Here is a 22,250-nt window from a genome sequence, read left to right on the forward strand (position 1 = left end):
GGAGGGGCCCTTGTTTGGCAAGCGGGGTCCCCGCCGGGCTTATCGCGCTTCACACCCGACCTGGAGGCTGGGCTTTGGGTCTGAAAAGGCGGCTGGCGAAGAGCAGAAGGCGCCAGAGCGGAGCGGGGGCGGGGTGGGCGGAGGGCCGGGCGGAGTCCGGGAACCTCCGCGCTTTCGGTCTACTTAAGGGAGGGCTCGGGGGAGGGGGCGCACTCGGCCGGTCGGTAGAAGGAGTCGCCGCGCGCGCCGCGGGGCCTGGAGCCCGCAGTTTCCGTAGCCCCTGTAGCCCCCGACTGGGCTGCGTCTGCGTCCCTCTCCCCCTCGGTCTTGTCGCCCCGTCCCCCACCCCAAGCCCCCCGCGCAGTAGGTGCAGCGCAGCCGGCGAGCGCCCTCCCCGGCTGCGGCGCGGTGAGCGAACGTGGCAGTCGGCGGTGGGCGTCCCGCCATCCCGGGCCTCCGCGGGCTCGCGCGCATTAACCCCGTGCCGCGCTGAGAAAGCGAAGGGAAGTTCACGGACACTCGAAACCCAAGGTACCTGCCAGGTGGCGGTCTGGGGGGCGCGGGGGCGGGGTGAAGTGGGGCTGCGTCGTGTCTATTTATCCCCTGGAGAGAGAAGCTCTGTCCAGGAGTCTTCCGGAGCGTTGCAGGGAAAGTCATCACCTGCTCCTCCCGCTGGCTCGGCTGCGGGCAGACGCTCGAGCGATTATTTACGGCGTGATTTTAGCTTTACAATATAGAGGAATATTTATAAATAGAGCGGAGGAGCACTGACAGGAACTATTGGGATGCGTGTTCCTTGTACTTTTCTGTGCTTTGCAAAGTACCCCCCCTCCACCTTTAGTAAATAGAAAATAAGTGTAGCGGTGAGCTACATTTATGAAGTGTAGCTTCATTTATGAAGTGTAGCTTACCGCTCGATTGCGTGTACACCTGCCTTGCTTCAGCCTGCTTGGTTACGAAAATAACGTAATCCGTGGTTTTCTGGGACTTTCTCTAGCTTTCAGATTGAAAGGCATTTCCCAAATTTTTCGGAGCTTGAATACACACTGAGCCTCGCAGCGGAAGTCCGCTGCCACGGAGAATCCGACGCAGCAATTTTGGCTGGAAACAAGCCAATCAGGCAGAGTGGGAGAAAGACACCATCTCTGGGGGGAAAATCCTGAGCTTTTACTAAGGCTTTCCTCCTGCTGATTTTGGTTTTTACGACTCTTTTAGCAAGACCTGTTGCTTAACCAAGTATTGATTCTGCTCAACGTTCCGTTTGTCTTCAGAGCCACACTGCTGGGTGATGACCTGGTGCGGAGGGTCAGGATAGCTGTTTTTTGCTGTGCTTCCAAGTTTTCTCTTCCTTACCGGTTAGCTCAGTGTCAGCAAAGTTATTGTGTTGATTTGTTAACACAAATATTACTGTATGCCACACATCATTCCAGTGTTTTACAGCTTTTTGATAGAGAACATGGTTTACCAGCTTTGATGATAATCTCTAATTCCATTTAGTTCCATAAAAATCAGGGGGTTTGTGACCTCCCAGTTGGCTCAGATGGTGAAGAATCTGCCTGCAATGCGGGAGACCCAGGTTTGATCCCTGGGTGGGGAAGATCCCCTGGAGAAGGGCATGGCAACCCACTCCAGCATTCTTGCCTGGAGAATTCCATGGACAGAGGACCCTGGCGGGCTACAGTCCATGGGGTCACAAAGAGTCAGACATGACTGAGTGACTAACACTTTCTGACTTTGTAAAGAAAATACTTGTTATATGTTTGAATAGATATTAGATGCACATGGTATAAAATCCCACAGGTACAGAGTGTGCAGTGGAATGCCTCCTTTCCACCCCCTACTCCAGGTTCCCTCTCTAGAAGCTCCCTCACTATAAGCTCTTGTTCTTAGGTTTCTTTGATAACTTAGGCCAAACAGATTTGAAAAAGCTACTTTTGAGCACCTGCACACTAGTGATTATTTAAATAAGCCACCAATTTTATCATTTTGATTTTTTTTTTGTTGTTAGTTTCTGTCTTTGTTTTTCTCCTGACCACTCTGAAATGTCAGATTCAGGTCACTTTGTACAGGGAACTTGCAGCTCTGGAAATTAATGAATAGCTTAGTTTCTAAGTTCCCTGAAGTCTGAGACCATGGTTCACTAACTTTGGAGCTCCCTAACCAGCCACCATAATTACTAGCGACACCCCAACATACATACATCAGGCTTAAGGATAACTGATACTCGCTGTAATCTGGTGTTTCACAGCCTCTTCTCCTACGAGGAGGCAGTAACAGTACATTTTTCTTCTCAACACTAGATTCCTGGTGTCTTGCTAGTTTTGGTACACCCGCCCCATGGCCCTCTTCCCTGCTGATTGGCTGCTATAGTTTGTGAAGTAACTGGTAACGGAGTAGTGATGTTTGTAGTTGGCAAGAGAGAGTGCGCATTTCTGCTGTGTTTGAATCCTCCTTTTGGAAGGGATTTGTGACCTGGGCTACCTAGCTAAACCCTGAGACTTAGCTCCCTCATCTGTGACGTGGTGATTTTGACCGGTTATTTTGAAAAGCAGATAGTATCAATAACCTCAGATATGCAGATGACACCACCCTTATGGCAGAAAGTGAAGAAGAACTGAAAGTGAAAGAGAAGAGTGAAAAAGTTGGCTTAAAGCTCAACATTCAGAAAACTAAGATCATGGCATCTGGTCCCATCACTTCATGGCAAATAGATGGGGAAACAGTGGAAATAGTGGCTGACTTTATTTTTTGGGGCTCCAAAATCGCTGCAGATGGTGATTTCAGCAATGAAATTAAAAGACACTTACTCCTTGGAAGAAAAGTTATGACCAGCCTAGACAGCATAGGTTGGGTCCATCTAGTCAAGGCTATGGTTTTTCCAGTGGTCATGTATGGATGTGAGAGTTGGACTATAAAGGAAGCTGAGTGCCGAAGAATTGATGCTTTTGACCTGTGGTGTTGGAGAAGACTCTTGAGAGTCCTTTGGACTGCAAAATCCAACCAGTCCATCCTGAAAGAGATCAGTCCTGGGTGTTCATTGGAAGGATTGATGTTGAAGCTGAAACTACAGTAACTTTGGCCACCTAATGCGAAGAGCTGACTCATTTGAAAAGACCCTGATGCTGGGAAAGATTGAGGGCAGGAGAAGGGGACGACAGAGGATGAGATGGTTGGATGGCATCACTGACTTGATGGACAGGGGTTTGGGTGGACTCCGGGAGTTGGTGATGGACAGGGAGGCCTGGCGTGCTGCAATTCATGGGGTTGCAGAGTCAGACACGACTGAGTGACTGAACTGATACTGATACTGATGTATAAAGAGCTAGCACTGTGCCTGGCATATGAAAGGCATACAGTAAGTGGCAGTCTTGTTACTGTTGGGCTCTGTAATCATTTCATATATTCATAAGAAAGGTGAGTGTGTATGTTAGGGAACATCATGGCTCAGTAACTGCTTAGAAGGAGGGTTCATTTGCTGCTCATAAGTCTCTATGGTTCTGTCTTTAGCCCTCACCTTTGAGACCCCATGCTTAGCTGTTCCTTCCATGGCACTGATGTGGCATATGGAAGGAGGAGAGACAGGTCTATCTACATAGTGGTTTTTAAAACCTACCCTTGGAAATAAGCTTGCATGTTACTTCCATTCACATTTCTTTAATATGGTTGACACTGGAATGGGAAGTATCATTTTTCCGAAGGGGCAGAACTAGTAGGGATAGGTCTGGTAGTGAGGGGCAGCAGATGGTAACACAGTCTACCTCAGTGTTTGCTGGAGGGTCACAGTTGTGAAACCAGAAGTTCATCAAAAGCTGAGAATTGATTCACCTGATTTATAACCAAAATGCCAGAGTTTTCCTCTGCAGTGAATAATATATCTGCCCTGGGTAACTAGGCATCAAGTGTATAGGGCAAAATTTTCTTGATGGTGGATTTGCTCAAAAGACTAAATTCTAAGCTAATAGGTTATATAAAGATCACAAGAACAAAAGTTGGGTGTTACCAAAAGACAGTATCCAGAATATACTGCGTTTTAAAATCCAGGTCTCCTTTTGGAACTGTTACTGTGCAAAGCCCAAGAATGCATTTGAGTGATGGCAGTGTAGCCCAGACAAGGCGGACATCATGATGATAGATTCTTGCTCTTTTTAGGCTTTTTACTTTTTAACAGCAAATTCTTTTCTTGTCAGCCACTAATTGCATCATCTCATGACTTGTTATATTCTCCTTTAAGCTGTCTGCTTCTTGAATAATGACTTTATTATTGTAATTAAAGTATTTTCAAATCATGGTGATTAACCAGTTCTACCTGCAGTGTGTTAATTGTTGCTGCCTTTGGTTTCATAGCAATTTTTACTACTCTTGCCCCAAGATTTTGAGTATTCTTCTCTTTTTCTGCTTATAGCTGGGCATTTGTTGTCTGATTGGCTAAGGCAATATGATATAATAATGTTAAGAAAGAACTTATTATGAAAGCAAATTAAAAATATATTTCTAAATCAATAAAAAATTTTGCTTTGTTATATCATTTGTTGAGTAATTCAATAAACTGAGTTTGATTTTTAGCAATACAACTATGCAAAACAGAAGAAAAGATTGTACTTTAAAAGCAAACATCATGGAAAGAAAACATTCTGTTTTTTTCCTGTTTAGCAAGCATAATTTTGATAGCAATATCTAGTATAGATGGCAGACAAAAACCAGTAAAACTCCAGATTACCTTAAGACTGTTGCTCCCCAAACCCCACTGTAAATACTATATAGTATTTAAAGAATGCAGGGAGCACTCAGTATCATTCCATCTCCTGGTGTAATTTACAACCGCACTAGTTTAAAGGAATTCTATGCAGCTGTTTAAGATTGAGGTATATTTACGTGTATAGATAAATGGAAACAAATCACCCACTTGTATTATTAACTGAAAAAAATGCAAGGTCTAGAACTAAATACAGTATGTTCCTATTTGTGTAAGAAAATTTTTTCTTTGTAGAAAATGTGTATGTCTTTGAACACGAAGTTTTGCTTGTTGGGTAAATAATTCTGTAAGGATAAAACCAACTTTTACAATGGTTGGCTCTGAAAGAGTTAAAAAAAAATGATTAGGTCAGAGAGGGAAGATACTTAAAAAGATCCTTCTTTAAGCATTTGAATTTTTAAAATCATGTGCATGTAATTCTTTTAAAGCGAAGTAGTTTTAAAGTGGCAGTTTTGTGTCAAACCTTTCATAGATTTTAGTAACTAACTGTTTTGTTTTGCTGCTTAAGCTACTCCACTGACTATTTAAGGTACATACAGTGAAGTGGGGGAGAAGACAATGGCACCCCACTCCAGTACTCTTGCCTGGAAAATCCCATGGATGGAGGAGCTTGGTGGGCTGCAGTCCATGGGGTCACCAAGAGTCGGACACGACTGAGTGACTTCACATTCACTTTCCACTTTTATGCACTGGAGAAGGAAATGGCAACCCACTCCGGTGTTCTTGCCTGGAGAATCCCAGGGACGGGGGAGCCTGGTGGGCTGCCGTCTGTGGGGTCGCACAGAGTCGGACACGACTGAAGCGACTTAGCAGCAGCACAGTAAGTGGAGGAAAGGTCACCACAGGGCCATGCAACTCTAGAGAGATGTGGTTAAGAACAGTTAGATTGTGCTGCTTGGGGTAAATGACAGTTTGTCTGTCCAGTCATTAGGAACCATTGACAAAAACAAATAACTCCAGTATGAGTACAGACTATGATATTTAGAACTACCTTGTGGAAATTGATTATTTTTTAAAATAAAAAGTGTATAATGTCTAAATTTAAAAATTGTAGAATATTTAAAGCACTTACTTTTTTACCCCTTTACCTACTAGAAATCTAAATCAGGATATAAAGGACAAATGTTGCAGTTACTTTGTTTCTAATGTCTACATTTCTTTAGTCAGGATAATACACGGTAAAAATCACAGAAGCCTTTCTCTGACAGTTATTCATACTGTTCCATCCAAAATAATACAAAATTCATAATACATTAAATTTTAGCTAGTAAACTGTAGGTTTTCCTTATATGTATATCCTCTGAGGATTTAAACCAAAGGGATTCTTTTTTAAAAAAAAATTCACTTATTTTTAATTGGAATATAATTGCTTTACCATGTTGTGTTGGTTTCTGCCACATATCGACATGAATCAGTATACATATTTCCCCTCCCGCTTGAACCTTCCTCCCACCTCCCACCCCGGAAGAGAGTCTTTATTCCTGATTTTCTTCCTAAAGTACAGACAGCTGTTCTATTTGGTCTGGGCCCAAGTCATCCTATTTAAATGAGAGAGGAACTGAAGTCTCTGTATGCTTCCCCCCACTAAATCATTTTATCAATAGTCATTCCTTGTTATTGTCCAGATTATGTCTTACTGTCAAATTGGAAATGAAAAGAGAAGAAAATATAATGTACCAGTTCATATGGGGCTTGGTATAAGATTTCACATATCTACTAGTTAAATGAAAGCGTATTGCTTATGTATTGTTTTCTTAAAGTCTAAATCAGTTACCTATTGGAAAGCTTTTCATCAAAATATTGGAATCAAAGATCTCAGAATCTGATCTCTGGGGTGAACTAATGTGCTGATTTAATTGTTGCAGGCAGGTCAGATTCCGGTGCTCATCATGTCCAGTTTTGAGGATGCAGACACAGAAGAGATGGTAACTTGTCTCCAGATGACTCTTTACCATCCTGGCCACCAGCGAAGTGGAATATTCCGATCAATAAAGTTTTTTAACCGAGAGAAACTCCCCACCAGCGAAGTGGTGAAATTTGGCCGAAATTCTCACACCTGTAATTATATCTTTCAGGACAAACAGGTTTCTCGAGTTCAGTTTTCTCTACAGGTGTTTAAAAAGTTTAATAGTTCAGTTGTCTCTTTTGAAATTAAAAATATGAGTAAGAAGACCAGTCTGCTTGTGAACAACAAGGAGCTGGGCTACCTAAATAAAATGGATCTGCCAGACAAATGCATGATTAGGTTTGGCGACTATCAGTTCCTGGTGGAGAAGGAAGATGGAGAGTCATTAGAATTTTTTGAGATTCAGTTTTCTTTGTCGAAAAAACCTCTCCTGCAAGAAAACAACTGGCTTTCCCAGGAGCCCATACCTGAGTGTGGCAGCTATTCATCCTCTTTGACTCAAAACAATTCTCCCATGGAAGTGGGTGAAAATGAGTGGTAAATGCTGAAAGCTAAGAGAATTATGAAGGACGAAGAACTCTGTACTCGTTTTATAGGCATTCCACTTACTAAGTTTCTTAGTATAGTATTGTACTGTCATTTGTTAAAGCTAAGTTTGAGATCTGGTATTATTGTTTGAAGTCTGCAAATTGTGTTAGTAATTGATTGAGTCACCTGTCGCATTGTTGGATGTGTAAAGAATTTCTCTTAAGTGTATATGAGAGCATGAATGTACAACACGTATTCTTCATGATGAAGGAACAGTGTTCTCAAAATAAGGTTATGTTCTTTTCTTTTTATGCCTGATTTTTTCCCTATGTTTTGTTTCATTTTGATTTGTATGTTATCATCTCTTGGTTTGGTCATACTATCTCACAGCAGCCATTTGTTTTCAAGGTCCAGGCTACAAGCAAATTATGTGTGTTGTAGCCTGTTGGATTTATAGTACCAGAGTATTACAACAGGGCATGTTTTAGTGTGTGTGCCATTGAGGTTTTAATATGGGAAGACTTACTTATTATTTGAGCAATAATACCTTTTCTGTGTTTTTTATCTATAGAATTAGTGTTTATTCCCAAGAATACTGTTCTCCTTTTGTATATTCAGTATGTGAAACTGATACTTTATAAACATTTCAATGAACCACTGTTTAGAATTATTATTTTGTGTACCAAATTTTAGTTTTTTAATGTACTACAGGGTTTTTAACTCCACGAATTCAAAATTTTAACAACTATGTACCTAATAAAGTCTAATTCTCTAATCGTTTTCTTTGGAACTCCTTCTGAAGGAAGAACTGTTGTTGATGTCTGTAAGGGAGGAATGCAGGGGGCCACGCAAAGGCTGTGAATTCAGACGCATCCTGCTGTGTGCATGCTGGCTCCATTCTCCCTTTGTTCCTACCTCCACACGGCGGCAGGTGGCCAACAGTAGCTCCCAGATTTCATACGTTACTGATCAGCCACCTGAAGACAGCCTTACTCTCAATTCCAGTCCAAAGAAAAAGGGTCAGTTTCGGCCAGGTCTCCATTCTACGGATCAACTCTCCTCAGGCCACGTTAAGTCACGGCTGCTCCAATCAGTGATCATGTGCAAAGGAAAAGCATTTTCTCAACAAATGGCCACAGTGGGTTGGGGTCTGAGGTTAGACAGTCTAGATAAGGTATGACATGGTTTGGGGGTGAGGGCGAACAAAAATATTGGTGTCTGATACTACACACTGCAGCTAAGTTGTGAAACATTTTCAATCCTCAAGGGCTCATTTGTCCCAGGACTGATTTTTTTCTTGGGCTCTTTAAGTAGAGGGGTGTATAAATTGGTGCCAGTGTTGTAGGCAGTGTCTTCTTGAACCTGAAACTTTATGACAAGGGGGGCTTTCCAATGGTGAAGTCTCATATGCTATATGATTATATAACTGCATTCTAGAAGATTCTGTCTCGGCTATCTACAGCATTGACTGACCTGAGGAAACATTACTTTTATGCTCTAACATGAGTGTAGTATTTAATTAGTAGGCCTTGTAGAAAAATGAGCTAGTATTTTATTACCAGGAGAAACTAGTGTTAACACTAGCTATATATGTTGATGTTTATCTTTGGTAGCTGCTTCTATGTTATCTGGGCTTCCCTGGTGGCTCAGCTGGTGAAGAATCTGCCTGCAATGCCAGGGATCTGAGTTCGATCTCTGGGTTGGGAAGATCCCTGGAGAAGGGAATGGCTACCCACTCCAGTATTCTGACCTGGAGAATTCCATGGACTGTGTAGTCCATGGGGTCTCAAAGAGTCAGACACGACTGAGTGACTTTCACTTTCTATGTAATGGCCCTTTTTAACTTTTTCAGTTCTCCAACATCTATTTGATTCCTTATAGTAATTGTTATGTTAAAACAACAGGTGAGGTTACTCTTTTACTCTCTGAACCCTGATTGAAACAATTAGATCTTCCATCTCAAGTGATGATGGAGGATGAGTGTTAAAAAGCTGTGGTTGGAATTCCCTGGGCTACTAGTTGATACAAAATTTCCCTAAGTCCAATCACTCACCCTTCTACTATTCAACCTAGATAAAAATATTTATTTGGCCAGTGGTATCTTTTTAAGCAATGCATTTAGGGTAGTGACACTGGTGGAAAAAATAGGAAAGCAGTAATTTTAGTTCTGTTTCTGGTTTCAACATTTTGTTGTGGGTTGAAGGCCACTGAGGGACTAGAGCTGAGCCATCTTGGCACTGCTTCTGAGAGACCATTGTAAGATGCAGGGAAACACAACACCTTTCTTAATAGTGTTAGCGGAATCACTTCTCAAAAGTCCGTATCAAAGTAGTAACATTTTTTTAAAAACTGTTTTATTCCTGGCGGTGCTGGCTCTGTGTTGCTCTGTGGTCTTTTTCTCCAGTTGAGGTGAGCAGGAGCTCCTCTCTAGTTGCAGTGCATGAGCTTCTCATTGCGGTGGATCGACTTGTGGGGCACGGGCTCTAGGGTGCGTGGGCTTTAGTAGTTGTGGTACGTGGGCTCAGTAGTTGGGTGCACGGGCTTAGTTGCTCTGCGGCACGTGGGAATCTTCCCAGAGCAGGGGTCAAACCTGGTCTCCTGCACTGGCAGATGGATTCCTTACCACTGAGCCACCAGGGAAGCTCAAGGTGGTAACGTTTTAAAACAGGTAACTTCTGAGGTTAGATAGTCAAGATGAGGTATGACGTGGGAATTCCCTGGCTGTCCAGTGGTTAGGACTCCTTGCTTTCACTGCTGAGGATACCGGTTCAGTCCCTGGTTAGGGAAGTGAGACTCCTGCCAGCCACACAGCGTGGCCAAAAAATGATCGTGGAACTTTACCTTAAGTCAAAATGCCTTTTTGCAATAATATGAATTTTTATATCTCAAAACAATCTTTCAGTCATCCAAAGTAAGACAGACTTAGTCTAATAGTTAAAAAGCCTCCAAACTTCAGAAAAGCCTCAAAAAAAACAATTCTGTGTAGTGCTGAGTGTGGGCTCTGAATCATACTGCTTGGGTTTAGCTACCATTTCCTGTGTAACTTGTCATTAGCTCTGAGTTTCAGTTTCCTCTTCTGAGAAAGCAGGAAACAGTGCCTCCTGTGAAGGGTTTCTGTGAAAACCAACTGAACTAAAGTATGGCGAGACCTCACCACACTGTTACACATAGTACATGTTATTATGAATAGCAGTGAGCACAAGCAGGCCCTTATATTTAGCGGTTGCATATAAAAGACTTATTACAAAAGACAGTACTGCTTACTTCTGAGTGTCAGAAAGAACTCCTTTAATTTTTAATATTAAAAGTCTCACATAAAAATTTAATATCATTTTTCCAATTTAATTTCATTTTCAGCTTTAATACTTCCTGAGGGTATAAGAGTCAGATACCGGAAATCTGTGTTTGATACTGAATTCTTTCATGACCTCCTTTACTGCCAGATAATTAATCAGAGGTACCAAGTAAATGAATATGGGAGAACACTATTAATATATTTGATATAGTCTTTTTTAGATGTCTGTGTTCTAAAATTATGACTAGGACATCTTTAAAGTAAAATGAAAATTCGGACCTGTACTAAAAAGATGTATTTCTCCAATTACTGGATTAAAAAAGTGAAAGCAGGTGTAATTCCTGATTATATCATTTTAAAAGTTCTAGCATCTGAACCCTCACACAACTCCACATACCCTCCAGTTACCCCGTTTCTTGCTCTGACAGCAACTTTTCAAATAAATTGCCTACACTGACCATTCTGTATTCTTCATCTCTTACAAGATACTTCTCAGTTTCCATCCTTTCATTTGAAAAAATGATCACAAGCAACAAATATTCCTGTCCCCAGACCCACCTGATGCAGCTGTCCTTTCTCTCAGCGCCCAAGTTACACTTGATATCACTGACTCCTCTCTTTTTCTGACTCTGGTGACACCGTTCTTTGGTTCCTCAAATTCCTCCCATATCTGCTGCTTCTGACCCATTCTCTATCCCTGACTTCTAAAAGGTCAGCACTTAGTTGGGCTTCTCTGCCGGCTTCCTCAGGAGGATCTCAGCTGGAATAACGACTTAACATTACTATTCACCTACTGCTGCTGCTGCTAAGTCGCTTCAGTCATGTCTGACTCTGTGCGACCCCATAGACAGCAGCCCACTAGGCTCCTCTGTCCCTGGGATTCTCCAGGCAAGAATACTGAAGTGGGTTGCCATTTCCTTCTCCTACTACTGACTCCTAAACTTGTACCCATTCTCTAAGCTGCACACATATACCCCCATCACCTACTTGACATCTTCATTTCTGTTTTTTATAGATACCTCAGATTTAACTTTCCAAAACGGAACTTTCATTTCTCATACTGTACCTCCTACTACATCTAAGTCAGAAACCAGAAGTTATTGTCAAGAGTTAGCTGCAGCTGCTAGGTTTGGCTGTCATCCTTCCACAGACTTGGCCAGTAGGGAGGCAATGAGCTCAAACAGATTTAGAGAGTTTATTACTCACTGACAGCAAAAGCAAGGCCAGTGTCGAGTCAGTGACCCACATCTCGGGTCGCTAGGGATGTCCCTAGCTGACACTGAACCAGGGGGGCCGGATGACAGATGCCTTTAAGTGGAGGGTAGGTCTGTTATTGAGGGGCCAACTGTAAACTCCAACCAAACAGTTTTATTAGTCTACATACTGTACCTGAATGTGGAAATCCCATGCCACCCTGGAACCAGCGAGTGGGATCAGAAATTGCCTCACGGCAGCCTTCTACAAAATATGAGGCAGATGATAAATGGCCCTGTGTGGCTCCTCTAAGACTGCCTGTCTTGCCATGTTCCAGGGAGGATCATAGGGCTTTCTGTCAAGATGTGTTTTTGGCTATGGTTGAGTGTTGCTATGTGGATATGCAAAGTGAGCAAGGTCACAAGGGCCCCATTCTGACTGCATCACCCAACAGTTAAGGGGCAGAGGATCTAAAGATGTTTTTCCAAAGACGACATACAGATAGCCAACGGGCACATGAAAAGATGCTCAATATCACTAATCATTAGGGGAGTGCAAATCAAAACCACAATAAGATATTACGTCACATGTGTCAGAATGGCTATTATTAAAAAGACAAGAAATAACAAGCTGAATAGATGTGTAGAAGAGGGAACACTTGTGAACTTCTGGTGGGGATGGAAATTGGTGCAGCCACTACAGAGAACAGTGTGGAAATTCCTCAAAAAATTAAAAACAGAACTACGATATGATTCAGCAGTTCTACTCTGGATACTTATCTGAAGAAAATAAAAACACTAGTTAGAAAGGATATACACACTCCAGTGCTCACTGTAGCATTACTTACAATAGCAGAGAGATGGAAGCACCCAAAGTGCCCATCAGTAGGTAAATGGATAAAGATGTGTGTGTATCACTCAACCACAAAAAAGGACAAAGTCTTTCCTTTTGCAACGACATGGATGGACCCAGAGGGTATGATGCTAAGTGAAATAAGTCAGGGAAAGACGAATACTCTGTGATTTCACTATATGTGGAATCTAAAACACAAATAATCAAACATAACAAAAACTGTCATAGACATAGAGAATAAACAACTGGTTCCCAAAGCGGGGGTGGGTAGGTAAAGGGAGTAAAGAAATAGGCGAGAGAGATTATGAGGTAAAAACTTCCAGTTGCAAAATAAATGAGTAATGGGTATGAAATACACAGTGTGGGGAAAAGTCAATAACTATGTAATAATATCTTTGTATGGTGACAGATGATAACTAGATTTACTGTGGTAATCATTCTGAAATGTATAATAGGAATACCAAATCACTATGTTATGTAACAGGAACTGACAGGGTTGTAGGCCAATTATACTTCAAAAATAATACAAAACAAAAAACAGATCAGATTTGCGATTAACAGCAGTGGAGGGGAAGGGGAGGGTGAGTTGGAAGAGGGCAGTCAAAAGTTACAAATTTTCAGTTGTAAGATAAATAAGTACTAGGGATATAATGTACAACATGACAGAGAAGGCAATGGCACCCCACTCCAGTACTCTTGCCTGGAAAATCCCATGGACGGAGGAGCCTGGTGGGCTGCAGTCCATGGGGTCGCTGGGAGTCGGACGTGACTGAGCGACTTCACTTTCACTTTTCACTTTCCTGCATTGGAGAAGGAAATGGCAACCCACTCCAGTGTTCTTGCCTGGAGAATCCCAGGGACGGCGGAGGCTGGTGGGCTGCCGTCTATGGGGTCGCACAGAGTCGGACACGACTGAAGTGACTTAGCAGTAGCAGCAGCAGTACAACATGATAAATAAAGTAAATGCTGCTGTATGTTATATATGAAAGTTAAAACAGTAAATACTAAGCTCTCATCACAATAAAAATAACTTTTTCCTATTTATTTTTATATGTATAACACGATAAATGTTCACTAAATTCATTGTGATAATCATTTCATGAGGTACGTAGGTCAAATTATGCTGCATACCTTAAACTCATATAGTGCTCCGTGTCAATTACATCTCAATAAAACTGGAAAAAAAATCTTGTTGGTCTACCTCTGCAGTTAATGTACTGTGCATTCCTACAGCAATTATCAATCCAAGCCACTCCATGTGCCACTGGGAGTACCATACATTCACCCATAGAGGAATTTTTCAAATATGCAAATCTTATCACTGCACACTCTGGCTTACAAAAATTAGTGGCTTCCTATTATACATCAAATAAAATTCACTCTTCCTAACATCCTACCGGATATAGTAGATTCTCCAATATTTGCTGAATAAATGAATGTTATTCTAGTGTTTTCTATAAACATATAAAGCAAGAAAATTGATAAATTGATATCCTTTTCTTAGCAGTTCAAACACAAACATTTTCAACTTTAGTTCCATCCTGCTTTACTAATTCATTCCTTTTTGTCTTCAATAAAATAGCTCTGTCAGGAGTCAAAATTGTTGCATGTTTATGGTGTAAAACTAGTAATAATCAAATAATTTATTATTTTTAAATGTAAAAATGTGTTTATTCACAATCTTTGAGAAGTCACCATTCCTTCAAAAAATTCTTTATGAACAAAATGCCAAGAAAAATTACAATAGTAGCTTATGCCAAACCAAAAATATACATCTTATGTATACAAACTTTAAAAAGCATAACACAGGCAAGGTGAATATAGATTATCTTTAAAATATTTCCAATGACATAGCTACAACTTAAATTATGTTAAGAGACATAAATAACAGCATTACCTAATATATTTACATATTTAGAGTGTCATATTTATTTCTGAGATTAAAAAAAGGAGACAAAACTATAGATGTCATGGCCCAGCTGTTCAAATATTGAAAGGGCCACATGATTGTGTTTTAAAGTATGGCAAGAACTTTAAGTTAGTATTTATATCTGGACCTTCCTATATTTTTGAGAACATGCACTGTCATTGTTGCAAGAAAAAAAAAAAACTAAGGAAAAATTGAAAAAAGTTTGCTTACTAAAATCATACTCAATCCTCAGCAAAATCAAGACAAGCAATAGAGTGTGCTATATCCTTGGTCTCTTAAATTGATACATAAACTTTAGAGCAAAAAAAGTTAATTGTATATCATAAAATGCAGTTATATATTGATTTACTTAGTTCCATCCTATTACAGTACCTTGTATTACAAGGCAAAGGAAAGCTTAATGAAATCAATGAGATTCTTTCATATCAAAAAGGATTTTATTTACTTTGAAATACCCGTATTATCTTTTTTAGGTTTTCCTTTCTTAATAAGCCATGCACAGAGAATATGTTCCATGTAAAATCTTTCAAGACCATTCACTGGAAATATAGAATTTTTAAAAATGACAGCTAGAAATTGAATGTATCAATTGACTAAATGCAACATTCATTTATAGTGGCACAGAAAAGGAAGTGAAAAACCTAAGTATATGTATTTTCTTAAATATCTTTTGATAGTAACTTCAAGTGTCCAAATTCTGAAAGATTATTTTAATGTATCATATCCTTTGTTCAGACTGAATGAACATTGGTATACTAGGATATGCAGTAAGTGTAGGAAGAAACTGATATTTCAGGCTTTCTTTAGGGTCATCTACTCAAATTAATTGTGCTTACTATTAGATGACATAATTTAAGTAAGTCATAGGAATAAATAATGCTGGAAAAGGGAACACTAATGTGTCTGAATCTGGCAGTCCCTCTTCATGCTCCCTTCATGTCTGCTGAGAATTAACACAAAATGCCTTAATATTTTCACAGTTAGCTACTGAAACAGGATTAAGGAAGCATTTGAAGTAAAATCAACAAAACTATTTTAAAAAGTGAAAAGCAACAAATAGTAAACAGGATTGCTAAAGAGTTAAATAAATTTCATTAGTAGCATGACAGAACCATTCAATTGTTTTGGAAAAGCAGAAGGCAGATGATGAAATTGCACTTAATTCTGAAGCAGTTCAGATACAGCCTATCATTCCTATTCCTTTCTAAAAAGCATTTACAAAACAATTTCTTACCTCCCCTCACAAAAAGGCTCAGCACAACCATTTATACATTCTAGTTGGTTTGTAACATTTGGTCATAACTGATAAACAAGATCACACAATTTTTTCCTATCGTTTTTGTTGATCTGAATCATATTGCTTTAGACCAGAATCGGACAGTTCTAATACAGGATTTACAAATCCACAATACTCGGAATTGCCATTATCATCCATTTCGGCACTAACAAAATCATTCTCCCACTCCAGCCCATTGGAATCATCAGAGGCTGATGTAGGATTACTTCCAGTCTTCTTGCAGCTATACTTAAGTGCTGCCCGGAGAATGTCTTCCTCTGTTTTGGAACGTTCTCTCATTGGAAGCATTCGATTCATTCCTATTATATGGGCAGAGTTATTAGAAATCTTAGTGAAGATTTAAAAACTTTATTAAAAGACTGAAACTATCAGGCTTGACGTGTGAATTAACTTAAAAAAACCAATCCTGGACTTCCCTGGTGGTCCAGTAAGTCCAATCTTCCTTGGTTAAGATTCTTCTTAACCAAGAATCTGCCTGCCAATGCAAGGGACACGGGTTTAATCCTTGGTCCAGAAGATCCCACATGGCACGGGGCAGTTAAGCCCGTGAGCCACAACTACTGAAGCCTGCGTGCCGAGAGCCCGTGCCCTGCAACAGGAGAAGCCACTACGATGAGAAGCTGGTGCACTGCCACAGAGTAGCTGCATCTTGAGTAAAGACCCAGTGCAGCCAAAAATAAAAATGTCCTAAAAATTAAATCAAGTTCTCAAAAATAATCAATCCTATGGAAGACTTTTTAAGGGAAATGTTAAAGTCTAATCCTATAGTGAACATTAGCACTCAACAAAGGATGGTTTCGATGTAACACTGATAAGATGAAACTTCTGAAAAACTGTAAGTAAAGCAGAATGGATGGAGGATTTCAATTGCTATTAGTCTTATATGGCCAAGTTAGTGTGTGGGCCAAACTTCTTTCCTACCTAGATGACAATTTCATTTCCCAGAGTTATAATAACTCTAATGATAATGATAACAATGTACACATTTCTAGAACTTACTAGGTTCCAGTTAACACTGTTTGCAAATGACACATAGAAGCTGATCTGGTCCTCAACCACTCTATGAAGACACACACAGCACGGTCACTACACCCCATTCTGAAGCTGAGGGAAGCAGGGCAGGAGAAGGACAGTGATTCACCCGTGGTCACACAGCTGCAGGGGCAAGAATGTGACTCCATTCGCTTGGGCTTCAAAGTCTGTGCTCTTTTGCTATTCTGACTCTAGCATAACAAAACAGAGATTTCTAGGGGAAACTGTTTCAGATCTAATTCTGAACAGAAAGAAACTGGTCAGTAAAGTGAAAGTAGCAAAAATCTTGGAAGAAAAAAACATCATTTTGGCAGAACCAAGAGAGGGAGGACAGAAAAGAGCCTTGATCTGCGTGTGTAGGATCCACACTGGGAACAGAATTAAAATCAAGGACGAGAGCGTAAGAGAATACTCCCTAGACACGTTCAGCAATTTTGTTTTCCGAGCTTAAAGAATCGAATCCTACAATAATTAAAAATATATTTAATCTATCACTGTTACGACTCCCCCCAAATCAGAGACTCAACCTAGCAAACTACATCATCTTTGTAGACATGATAAAAATGGGAGCTGGGAACTAATATAATTTTGAGGATTTGTCTTTAATTGAATAATACTATGTCTAACGGAAGCTGAATTGTACATCATAAGGTTTCTAGTGAGTTCTGTCCTCTCTGAAGTCTAGTTTAATAATTCTATTATAATGACTTGAATAATAAATAACCTTGAAAGTCATGTTATCTAAAAATTTAATTAGCATACAGCGAGGATGACAGAATCAGCAATTAAAAGACCTGAAAAGTCTTTAGATCAAATTGAACAAGTTGTTAAAATAAAATTAAGTTTAAAATTTTCTAATTGGGATCTAAATAATAAGAAAAATATAGGGCTGGAGAAATGGTGTTTAGTTGAGAAGAAGACTTAATGCAATCTTTGCTAAAGTTATTCAGTTTCTCTATTGATAAAACTAAATGGCTTGTCTAAAGGATATCTAAGGTCTACTCCATCTCAAAATTCTATGAAATATTTAATGTTTATGATTTTTCTTAAAGTCCTATATTTTGCAATTGGTTCTTCCTTTTTGGATTACCTATTTCTTAAAATTGGAGAAGGAAATGGCAATCCACTCCAGTATTCTTGCCTGGAGAATCTCATGGACAGAGGAGCCTGGAGGGCTACAGTCCATGGGGTCGCAGAGTCAGACATGACTGAGCGACTAATATATTTCTTAAAAATAGAGGCTTGGGCCTTATTCAGTGAAAAAGCTTTAAAAAAATCTACATTTTAGCTACAATTTTGAGTACTTGCTATGTGTCACACTATGTGCTGGAGGTTTTACATAAATTTCATTTAATCCTCACAACATTCATGTTTTCATTTCTTCAAATACCTATAGATGCCTATTATGTGCCAAGCTTTTTTAGACCCTCAGTATATAAGTGAATAATCATTCTTTAAAGCAGCTTTATAATTCCCTTTTTATGATGAACTACAGATAAGAGAGATTAAGAAATCTATCTTAAGTACTACAGCTAGAAAGACATACCAGTAAAATTCTAATTCACGTCTGTGTTATGGCTTTTGTACTACCAAAAACCTAACGAACTGCGTATTTATTTCAGTTTAGTCACTCCGTCGTGTCCAGCTCTTTGCGACCCCATGGACTGCAGCACACATCATTATGAAGAAAAAGTTAATTCAGTTGCTCACAATGGGGCAGTGATTCCTACTGAGTTAAGCGGTTGCGTTACAAAAATCTTAAAATGAAAAATAACATTTTCTTTCTAAATCTCAAGAAACATTAAGAATTAAGCAACTTTCTAAACAGTTCACCAACAAATGATAATCACTAATACAATAAGAGTCTAAGAAATTTTAAAGACCTTACATTCATTTCAGTTTAAGGAAAGTAAAAGACAAAGCAGATTTCTATAAATTAACACAAATTAAATAAAAATTTTCAAATACCTTCTTCATCTTCCCATTCTAGATCTAAAGATGTGCTGTCATCATTTCCACTAGTTGATTTAGTTTTGGTCATTAAATCACAACTGCTTTCTGTATTTGGTGTCAAAACTGTGGCATCTGATGAGAGCCCTAGAATATACACCAAATCCAATTAGATGCAGTGACACAATACTCCTTTACTACAACCATTTATTTTGCAATAATGATCTCTCTTCAAATAATACTACTTCGTTTAACATCGTAAGAAACAATTACTGAAATCACTACATTGGTAAGCTTCTGTTAGAAATAGTATAAATGGTTTCCCCCGCTTTCTTTTTACTTTTTTTTTTTTTGTCATCTAGCACAGTAAATACACAAATTTAAATGAATTACAAATTTTTCAAATATGATGAACTCAATGGAAAAAGGAGGGCCAGACTCCCTACGCTGCTGCTGCTAAGTCGCTTTGGTCATGTCTGACTCTGTGCAACCCGAGACGGCAGCCCACCAGGCTCCCCTGTCCCTGGGATTCTCCAGGCAAGAACACTGGAGTGGGTTGCCATTTCCTCCTCCAATGCATGAAAGTGAAAAATGAAAGTGAAGTCGTTCAGTCGTGTCCGACTCTTAGCGACCCCATGGACTGCAAGCCCACCAGGCTCCTCCGTCCATGGGATTTTCCAGGTAAGAGTACTGGAGTGGGTTGCCATTGCCTTCTCCGAGACTCCCTATACGTAACTATAAAAATAGCCTGAGATTTTTCTTTACTCCAACTCCTTTTATTTTAAAATTTATTTTATTGAAGTATAGTTGATTTATAAGGTCATGTTAATTTCTGCTGTAGAGCAAAGTGAGTTTTATATATATATATATATATATATATATATATATATATATATATATTCATATTCTTTTCTACTATGGTTTATTATAAGACATAGAATATAATTCACTGTGCATACAGGAGGGCCTTGCTGTTTCCACATTCTGTGTATAATAGTTTGAATCTGCTAGTCCCAAGCACCCACCCCATCTCTCCTCCACCCCTCCTCCCCCTTGGCAACCATAAATCTGTTCTCTATAGCTCTGAGCTTGTTTCTGTTTCTCCAACTCCTTTAAAAAACTAAAAATAAAACTGTATATTTAAGAGCTAGTTATTTGGGCAACACAAATTGAAGGGCAGGAAGGTGGAGAAAAACAGAGTCAGGATCTTCAATTATCTGTTTAAAGTGGCATAAAGTAACTTTAAAATGTACCCACATATTTTAAAAGACTTACTACTACTTCGAAAAACTTCATACTGTGACTTTATATTTCTCAAACAAGATTCAAAGTCATCTTCTGGTCCTGGACTGTAATAAAAGTGAATTTTTAAAAATATATTCATAGTCAATACAACATAATGCAGGCTAAAGTTAAATGATGTCATTTTGATTAGAAAAGGTATATCCCACACAAATTCATAATTACTTACAATCAGAATACCCTAGTCAAAACAGGTCTTTTCTTAGTGCTAGCAATAAACTGAAAATAATATTGGTTAGATTTTGGTTAGTGTTGAAGTCAAATCCAAAGCTCAGCCATAAGTCTAACTATAATTTTCACTACTGAAGCATGAACGAGGTTCTTTGGATGAGCAGGAAACACTCCTGGAAATGTGACACTGAAATTACATCTTCTAAAAAATGATCACACATAAACTTTATTTTAAGAAAAGAGCTAAGGAAAACAAAAACAAGAAAGGCATAAACAATTTATCCAAAGGTATTTCAATGTGCTATTGTATCATATTCTATACGAAAGATGTAATCACTCTTAAGAATGCAATAAAGTCAATTTAAAATAAATGATGATGATTTTCCAATATAAAGAAACAAATGTTCTCAGTATTTTACAAGACAGTATCTTCGAGAAACAACTGTTCTTTTTATGGAGCACGTACACATGAACATGTATATAAACATCCAGAGATGAAATGCTTTCTCTTTAGAAATAATATTTCCTACCACAAAGGGAAGAAGTATGTTTCATTATTTACCTTTGATATTCTCCATTGTTGGAAGCACGGCATCGCTGCACAACTCTCTGCCTTTCTTGCTTTGGAAACATAATGCGACACAAGATCACTCTACTGTAAAATTATATTTTCTAAAACTATTCATGAAGTGCCAAAACTTTAAAACTTAAACAGTTACTCTATTGAAGTCTTTTTCCTTAAATTCATCATCGTTCACTTCTATATCATCTTATTTAAGGGTAGAATTTCTCTTAATTTTTCAGTGTATAGTCCTTACATGGTCAGAATATTCATAGGGCTATTAAAAATAACTTTAAAGATATATATTGGTAACTTCCTTATTGCACCTAAGAACTTCTAATAACTGGAAAGGTGAGGAGGAAGAAAGTAATAGTTAAAACAGTATAAGAAGTCCTATTCTGGGTGAAATAAGTAGCAATAAAAGAACTAAAAGATCTGGCTGAGTTTACTCAGAAATAATAAAAACAAAGGATTTAGAAAACCTGTCAGGAGTTGTGGCTCTGACAGTTATTAGTCATGTGTCCCTGGCATGTCCTATATTTTCTGTTTCTTCGTCTGTAAATTACAGATGGCTATAGCACTGCCCTAGCAAATTCACAGGGCTATTGTGAAAATCAAATGAATTTGCATAATGTGTATCCTCTGTGTCAGTGTATGCTGTACAGACTGCATGTGTTCCCATATCTACTTATTCAAGAAGAAAAAACTCAAGAACTCAAATAGATTCTGCATATGGAATCCTTTTTAGTCTTTAAAGCAAGCAGCAGAGAATTATAGTAGAAAGAGATGGTTAAATTAGAATCAGAAAAACATTTACTTTCTTAGTAAAAGGTAGTTAATTTTAAAACTTTTCCATTACTTAGAACTTACTAAACAAAATAAAACTCCCTCATATAATCTGATTAAACTGTTAAAACACCGAAAACAGGAGAAAGAGAGAGAGCACTTGTCACACAGAAATCACACAGAAACATGATACATGGCTTTTTAGTTTCTCTAAGTTACAATAGTTATTATGTGACATAATCCTTGTTCTGCACTTCAGTTGACACCGCAGCAGAGTTCATGTGGGCCAAAGACGGCGCAAGACACTGAGCAGAAAACTGGCTGAGCGATGCTTGAACACTGGCTCTGCCATTTATTAGCTGTAGGATCTTAAGTTGTTCAATATCTCTGTTCCTTGGTCTCATCACCTGTGGAATGGGGATTAAAAACACTATCTTTCTCCCAGGATTGTTGTGAGGACTAAATAAGGTAAAACATGTAAACTAATCCAAACAGTTCCTGCCAGGGCTCCATAAATGTCTGGTATGAAGCTTGTCTGGCATTATGAGAATGCCATATTTGAATACCACATGGTAAATTATGATAAAACTGTTGTTTTCTCTGATGATATGCCAAAGGTTTCCCAAGACCCAAATTGTCAATTTCCCAAAGACAAAAGTACAAAGATGAAAAATATAGTATTCCTATGTGGT

General features: G+C 39.0%; 2 protein-coding genes across 4 annotated transcripts in view; one reads left to right on the forward strand and one right to left on the reverse strand.

The window, feature by feature from the left end:
* The first annotated feature begins 203 nt into the window (after window positions 1–203).
* Window positions 204–7,967, forward strand: TIFA (TRAF interacting protein with forkhead associated domain). The gene is made up of 2 exons (XM_027543826.1): window positions 204–531; window positions 6,619–7,967. The coding sequence occupies exon 2, from the start codon at window positions 6,643–6,645 to the stop codon at window positions 7,198–7,200; it is 558 nt and encodes a 185-aa protein (XP_027399627.1). The 5' UTR covers window positions 204–531; window positions 6,619–6,642; the 3' UTR covers window positions 7,201–7,967.
* Window positions 7,968–14,156: 6,189 nt separating this feature from the next.
* The window catches only part of AP1AR (adaptor related protein complex 1 associated regulatory protein), a 28,908-nt gene continuing 20,814 nt past the window's right edge, over window positions 14,157–22,250 (reverse strand). For 2 of the 3 annotated variants that reach the window (XM_027543824.1, XM_027543825.1), the window contains exons 6-9: window positions 20,773–20,831; window positions 20,013–20,086; window positions 18,756–18,884; window positions 14,157–16,054 (exon numbers count right to left, since the gene is read on the reverse strand). In XM_027543824.1, the coding sequence (XP_027399625.1) occupies window positions 15,789–16,054; window positions 18,756–18,884; window positions 20,013–20,086; window positions 20,773–20,831 (528 nt within the window). In that variant the 3' untranslated portion in view covers window positions 14,157–15,788. The remainder of the gene's footprint in view (window positions 16,055–18,755; window positions 18,885–20,012; window positions 20,087–20,772; window positions 20,832–22,250) is intronic. The other variant, XM_027543822.1, reaches the window with a different exon arrangement.

This window comes from Bos indicus x Bos taurus, chromosome 6 (assembly GCF_003369695.1).
Source record: "Bos indicus x Bos taurus breed Angus x Brahman F1 hybrid chromosome 6, Bos_hybrid_MaternalHap_v2.0, whole genome shotgun sequence".
Taxonomy (NCBI): domain Eukaryota; kingdom Metazoa; phylum Chordata; class Mammalia; order Artiodactyla; family Bovidae; genus Bos; species Bos indicus x Bos taurus.

What these genes read in the sequence shown, in the direction of transcription:
- TIFA (XM_027543826.1), top strand. Translation starts at nt 6,643, where the DNA reads ATGTCCAGTTTTGAGGATGCAGACACAGAAGAGATGGTAACTTGTCTC.